The sequence below is a fragment of the Drosophila miranda genome (assembly GCF_003369915.1).
Source record: "Drosophila miranda strain MSH22 chromosome Y unlocalized genomic scaffold, D.miranda_PacBio2.1 Contig_Y2_pilon, whole genome shotgun sequence".
Lineage (NCBI taxonomy): Eukaryota > Metazoa > Arthropoda > Insecta > Diptera > Drosophilidae > Drosophila > Drosophila miranda.
The window spans coordinates 26,458,740-26,466,252 of record NW_022881614.1 but is presented as its reverse complement, the minus strand read 5'-3'; the positions used below and the strand labels follow the sequence as shown (position 1 = coordinate 26,466,252).

The 7,513-nt window shown below is 45.9% G+C and overlaps 1 protein-coding gene across 1 annotated transcript; it reads left to right on the top strand.

Annotated features, from left to right (window-relative positions):
* The first annotated feature begins 183 nt into the window (after positions 1 to 183).
* On the top strand, positions 184 to 1,869 carry LOC117193519 (ceramide glucosyltransferase-like). The gene has a single exon (XM_033398265.1). The coding sequence runs from the start codon at positions 429 to 431 to the stop codon at positions 1,746 to 1,748; it is 1,320 nt and encodes a 439-aa protein (XP_033254156.1). The 5' UTR covers positions 184 to 428; the 3' UTR covers positions 1,749 to 1,869.
* The last annotated feature ends 5,644 nt before the right edge of the window (positions 1,870 to 7,513 follow it).

Here is a 7,513-nt window from a genome sequence, read left to right as displayed (position 1 = left end):
GATAAAATTATGTGGGCATGGCTAAATGTTTGATCTAGCTAGTAATATTCAACGAATATCAAAAACGACGAATATTTATCGTAGAACTTGAATTCGACAGTATATTTACGGTATGTTTTTAACACGAGGCGGTATCTTTGGTATATTTTTGAGGGTCGGACGGTATGTTTTATCGCTAAATCCGCGGTCACACTGAGCAAGAAGTACGCAAACCGTCGAGCGCGATAAAACTGAAAAACGGGAAAACCTTTAGCAAAAGCGACGCTTGACAAACCGCAACCAATGCATACCAAGTAAATCTGTAGCAGAGCAGCCGCGCCGCGCAGTCCACGCCCACCCAGCCAGCGACACACCACACCGCGAGACGAACAACGAGACAGGGAGCTCCACTCACACCACAGCACACTCACGCCCACAGAGACAGGGCGATGTCACACCTACCTGTGCCACTGTACGGCTTCGCAGCGTTTTTCATGATTTTCTGGTTTGGCACCTGGATGGTCCATCTGATAGCCATTTGCTACGGGAAGTACAAGCTGCACAAGAAGTCGTGCAAGCTGCCGCCAGAGTCGTCGCCACTGCCGGGTGTCTCCATCCTTAAACCGCTGATGGGCGTGGATCCGAACTTGCAGCACAACCTAGAGACCTTCTTCACGATGGATTATCCTGTGTACGAGCTGCTTTTCTGTGTGGAGGACAAGGACGATCCGGCCATAAAGCTGGTCGAGGGCCTGCTGGAAAAGTATCCCCGGATAGACGCCCGGCTCTTTGTGGGCGGGTCTGATGTGGGCGTTAATCCGAAAATCAACAACATCCATCCCGGCTACATGGCGGCAAAATTCGATTTCGTTATGATCTCCGACAGTGGCATCAAAATGAAGAACGACACGCTGCTGGACATGGTCCAAAACATGTCCGAGAAGCACGCCCTGGTCCATCAGATGCCGTTCACCTGCGACCGGGAGGGATTTGCCACCATTTTCGAGAAGGTCTTCTTCGGCACCGTCCAGAGCAGAATCTACCTATCGGCCGATGTTCTTGGCATAAACTGCCACACGGGAATGTCGTGTCTTCTGCGGAAAGCAGTCATCGATCAGCTGGGCGGCCTAAGGGCCTTTGGCTGCTACCTTGCCGAGGACTTCTTTATCGCCAAAGGCGTAACGAAGCTGGGATGGAAAATGAGAATCTCCAATCAGCCCGCTCTGCAGAACAGCGGACTGTGCGACGTCGGCAGCTTTCAGGCGCGGCTCATACGATGGGCTAAGCTGCGCGTGGCCATGGTGCCCACGACCATCCTTCTGGAGCCGCTCTCCGAGTGCATGATTCTGGGGGCCTTCGCGGCCTGGTCAGCCTCGGTTCTGTTCAACTGGGAACCTCTGGTGTTCTACATGGTGCACATACTCTGCTGGTTGCTGTCCGACTGGCTGCTGCTCTCCATAGTCCATCACGGCTCAATGCCGTTCCACAAGTTCGAGTTTGTCATTGGCTGGCTGTTCAGGGAGCTGACGGGGCCCTATCTGTTCCTGCACGCGCTCTGGGACCCGGCGATACGTTGGCGGACTCGCACCTTCAAGCTTCACTGGGGTGGCATGGCCTACGAGCTGAACACACCCGCCGATTGTCAAACCGCACCGCTGCAGCCACAGCCGGCGCCGACGTTACCGACGGATTCGGGTCAAGCGGTGGCGGAGGTCACGCCAGCGGCCACATTCTGTACAGAAGCGAAGCACCGTCTGCTGGTGTCGTAGCAGCAACTAGTTAAGTTCATTATTTTGTACTTTTGAGTAACTCAGCGGACTGCAAACGTAGACGGAGCTGGTGACTGGGACGTCTGGTAGTAGTATTATTAGCTAAACCCTTAGTCACTACGTAAGCATAGACTTAATGCTGTAAAAAAGAACAGACTCGACTCCACCCTCATGCATAGGCATAGCGCACACCCCCCTTCCCTTTAAGCTTTAAGGGAATTCAGTTAATAGCTGCGTTTAGACACACTACAGTCTTTGACGTGCAGCGTGGCATGCCAGTGTAGATTAGATTAGATTAGAGGCTGAGGCATTGATTCGACTCATTGACAAACAACCGAGCGACGTCGACTTGTATTTTTCAGATCACATCAATCTGGGCCTCTAGGGCCGCCGAGCTTGTGGCACAGTTTGGTGGCTTTACACAAACTGGTTAGCAATTCCTAGTTTCTACGACATAAGTTGTTGCTTTGTATATATAATGGTATATATTTGTAGCCAACATTTACACCCCACCCCTAGCCTGTACAGACATTTTTCGATCGCGAATAATACTCGTTGCAAGCCATAGTTGTAGTTAGCAGACGTTTGTAATTATTATACCCGATACTCAAAATGAGTATTGGGGTATATTAGATTTGTGGTAAAAGTGGATGTGTGTAACGTCCAGAAGGAATCGTTTCCGACCCCATAAAGTATATATATTCTTGATCAGCATCAATAGCCGAGTCGATTGAGCCATGTCTGTCTGTCCGTCTGTCCGTCTGTCCGTCCGTCCGTCCGTCCGTCTGTCTGTCCCCTTCAGCGCCTAGTGCTCAAAGACTATAAGAGCTAGAGTAACGATGTTTTGGATCCCGACTTCTGGGATATGTCACTGCTACAAAAATATTTCAAAACTTCGCCCCGCCCACTTCCGCTCCCACAAAGGACGAAAATCTGTGGCATCCACATTTTTAAAGATACGATAAAACCAAAAACGCAGAATCGTAGAGGATGACTATATGTTTTAGAATGTGAGATCTCAACCAGATCGTATAATTATTGTAGCCAGAATCAAGAAAACAATTTCATTCTTTCTCGCTCTGTCTCTCTCTAACACACAGGTTTCATGGTCGGTTTTGCCAATTGCAAAATATGAGTTCAAGGATCTCAGATTCTATAAGAGCCAGAGCAACCAAATTTGGTATCCACACTCCTGTGATATCGGACCTTCACCGTTTCGTGTCCAAATTTCGCCACACCCCCTTCCGCCTCCGCAAAGGACGAAAATCTGGGGCATCCACAAATCTCAGAGACTATTAAGGCTAGAGTAACCAAATTTGGTATCCGCACTTCTGTTAGATCTCACTATAAAACGTTTATCTCAGAATTTCGCCCCACCCCCTTCCGCCCCCACAAAGGACGAAAATCTGTTGCATCCACAATATTGCAGATTCGAGAAAACTAAAAACGCAGAATCATAGATAACGACCATATCTATCAGATTGCTGAATCTGGACCAGATCAGATAATTTTTATAGCCAAAAGGAACAAATCAATTTGCAGTGGCTACGCAGCGCCCAACGTCACGCTCAGACTGATTTTCTGTCTCTCTCGCACGCACTCTTTGTCGTGTCGTTTAATATTAGCAGCGTCTGCCGGAGGAGAGCCATACTGACTTAGTATCGGGTATAACTGTAGAGTTGCGGTGTCCGCAGCAACTCACAACGTTCCCCCTCGTTTTTTTTCTGCTTTTGTTGTTGCTTTTTCGTATCTTAATTATTGATTATTTTTTATAGCTAAGCCCACCCTAGATATGATTTATATAGTTTGTAGATTAATAGTCTTATTAGTTGCGTCTTTTGTTTGTTTACTGCAGCTTCTGTACATAAATAAGCTCCGATAAAGAATGCCATTGAATAAATTAAATTTACATGATCGTGCGCATCCTAGCTCCGTTACGATTGATTGATGTTTGCTCACTGATATCATTATGTCATTTGGAGCTTAGCATAAACAGATCACTCTTATCAGCACATGAGTATGAGTCAGACAGTGTCAGGGGCCAGCCACTAGAGCGCTTGTCAAACACACAATTATTGGTAATGTGGGAAAAGCTGAGCTGAGTCACGTCTACACCACCACCACCACCGCCGCCTCACTCACTTATTTGCCATATTTACTCGCAAGAGTAACATCGCACTGCACACTTGACGCGATCGTCTCTTCTCCGTTCTAATGTGGGTCTTCACAAATGATCTTGTACAGTTGTTGGAATTATGTTTTTGGGGTGTGGGGAGCAAGGGTCAAACTGGACTTAGATTAGTATTACGCACGGTTGGAGAGACAAGTTTAAGAACATTTCAAAAGTTTTGCTTGCATTATGACATAATGACTGCCTAGGAGATTGTTCTTGTGGAAATATTCCTCATTCTCATTTCTCATTCCTCTTATCGTATTGAACTTAAACCGAGTATAAAACGAGGGGGAACGTTGTGAGTTGCTGCGGACACCGCAACTCTACGGTTATACCCGATACTAAGTCAGTATGGCTCTCCTCCGGCAGACGCCGCTAATATTAAACGACACGACAAAGAGTGCGTGCGAGAGAGACAGAAAATCAGTCTGAGCGTGACGTCGGGCGCTGCGTAGCCACTGCAAATTGATTTGTTCCTATTGGCTATAAAAATGATCTGATCTGATCCAGATTCAGCAATCTGATAGATATGGTCATTATCTATGATTCTGCGTTTTTAGTTTTCTCGAATGTGCAATATTGTGGATGCAACAGATTTTCGTCCTTTGTGTGGGCGGAAGGGGGTGGGGCGAAATTTTGAGATACACGTTTTATAGTAAGATCTAACAGAAGTGCGGATACCAAATTTGGTTACTCTAGCCTTAATAGTCTCTGAGATTTTTGAATATCCCCAGACTTTCGTCCTTTGCGGGGGCGGAAGGGGGTGTGGCGAAATTTTGAAACAAACTCGTCTCGGTCCGATATATTAGGAGTGTGGATGCCAAATTTGGTTGCTCTAGCTTTTGTAGTCTCTGAGATCTAGGCGCTAATGTTTTACTCTAAGCAAAGCCGCCTATGCTACGTGTGTGTTAGAGAGAGACAGGGCGAGAAAAAATGAAATTGTTTTCTTGATGCTGGCTATAATAATAATACAATCCAATTCAGATTCCGCAGTCTTAAAGATATGGTCATTCTCTACAACTCTACGTTTTTGGTTTTCTCATATCTTTAAAATTGTGGATGCCACAGATTTTCGTCCTTTGTGGGGGCGGAAGTGGGCGGGGCGAAGGTTTGAAATATTATTGTAGCAGTGACATATCACAGAAGTCTGGGTCCAAAACATCGTTGCTCTAGCTCCTATAGTCTTTGAGCACTAGGCGCTGAAGGGGACGGACAGACGGACGGACGGACAGACGGACAGACAGACATGGCTCAATCGACTCGGCTATTGATGCTGATCAAGAATATATATACTTTATGGGGTCGGAAACGATTCCTTCTGGACGTTACACACATCCACTTTTACCACAAATCTAATATACCCCAATACTCATTTTGAGTATCGGGTATAAAAAACACAAACTTATTTATGAATTGCGGGTCTACAGATTATAGTCGGCATATCAGTAGCACAGCGGAGGATCGAAACGAATCCCTTAATTCACTCCCCGCGACGCCTTAAGCCTATAAATTAAGTAAAACGAGGGGGAACGTTGTGAGTTGCTGCGGACACCGCAACTCTACAGTTATACCCGATACTTAGTCAGTATGGCTCTCCTGCGGCAGACGCCGCTAATATTAAACGACACGACAAAGAGTGCGTGCGAGAGAGACAGAAAATCAGTCTGAGCGTGACGTCGGGCGCTGCGTAGCCAGTGCAAATTGATTTGTTCCTTTTGGGTATAAAAATGATCCGATCTGATCCAGATTCAGCAGTCTGATAGATATGGTCATTATCTATGATTCCGCGTTTTTAGTTTTCTCGAATCTGCAATATTGTGGATGCAACAGATTTTCGTCCTTTGTGGGGGCGGAAGGGGGTGGGGCGAAATTCTGAGATAAACGTTTTATAGTGAGATCTAACAGAAGTGCGGACACCAAATTTGGTTACTCTAGCCTTAATAGTCTCTGAGATTTGTGGATGCCCCAGATTTTCGTCCTTTGCGGGGGCGGAAGGGGGTGTGGCGAAATTTGGACACGAAACGGTCAAGGTCCGATATCACAGGAGTGTGGATACCAAATTTGGTTGCTCTGGCTCTTATAGGTTCTGAGATCCTTGAACTCATATATTGCAATTGGCAAAGCCGACCATGAAACCTGTGTGTTAGAGAGAGACAGAGACAGAAAGAATGAAATTGTTTTCTTGATTCTGGCTATAATAATTATACGATCTGGTTGAGATTTTACACTCTAGAACATATAGTCATCCTCTACGATTCTGCGTTTTTGGTTTTATTGTATCTTTAAAAATGTGGATGCCACAGATTTTCATCCTTTGTGGGGGCGGAAGTGGGCGAGCGAAGTTTTGAAATATTTTTGTAGCAGTGACATATCACAGAAGTCTGGATCCAAAACATCGTTGCTCTAGCTCTTATAGTCTATGAGCACTAGGCGCTGAAGGGGACGGACAGACGGACGGACGGACAGACGGATGGACAGACATGGTTCAATCGACTCGGCTTTTGATGCTGATCAAGAATATATATACTTTATGGGGTCGGAAACAATTCCTTCTGGACGTTACACACATCCACTTTTACCACAAATCTAATATACCCCAATACTCATTTTGATTATCGGGTATAAGAAACGAGGGGGAACGTTGTGAGTTGCTGCGGACACCGCAACTCTACAGTTATACCCGATACTTAGTCAGTATGGCTCTCCTCCGGCGGACGCCGCTAATATTGAACGACACGACAAAGAGTGCGTGCAAGAGAGACAGAAAATCAGTCTGAGCGTGACGTCGGGCGCTGCGTAGCCACTGCAAATTGATTTGTTCCTATTGGCTATCAAAATGATCTGATCTGATCCAGATTCAGCAATCTGATAGATATGGTCATTATCTATGATTCTGCGTTTTTAGTTTTCTCGAATGTGCAATATTGTGGATGCCACAGATTTTCGTCCTTTGTGTGGGCGGAAGGGGGTGGGGCGAAATTTTGAGATACACGTTTTATAGTAAGATCTAACAAAAGTGCGGATACCAAATTTGGTTACTCTAGCCTTAATAGTCTCTGAGATTTTTGAATATCCCCAGATTTTCGTCCTTTGCGGGGGCGGAAGGGGGTGTGGCGAAATTTTGAAACAAACTCGTCTCGGTCCGATATATTAGGAGTGTGGATACCAAATTTGGTTGCTCTAGCTTTTATAGTCTCTGAGATCTAGGCGCTAATGTTTTACTCTAAGCAAAGCCGCCTATGCTACGTGTGTGTTAGAGAGAGACAGGGCGAGAAAAAATGAAATTGTTTTCTTGATGCTGGCAATAATAATAATACAATCCAATTCAGCTTCCGCAGTCTTAAAGATATGGTCATTCTCTACAATTCTACGTTTTTGGTTTTCTCATATCTTTAAAATTGTGGATGCCACAGATTTTCGTCCTTTGTGGGGGCGGAAGTGGGCGGGGCGAAGTTTTGAAATATTTTTGTAGCAGTGACATATCACAGAAGTCTGGATCCAAAACATCGTTGCTCTAGCTCTTATAGTCTTTGAGCACTAGGCGCTGAAGGGGACGGACAGACGGACGGACGGACAGACGGACAGACGGACA

What these genes read in the sequence shown, in the direction of transcription:
- LOC117193519 (XM_033398265.1), top strand. Translation starts at nt 429, where the DNA reads ATGTCACACCTACCTGTGCCACTGTACGGCTTCGCAGCGTTTTTCATG.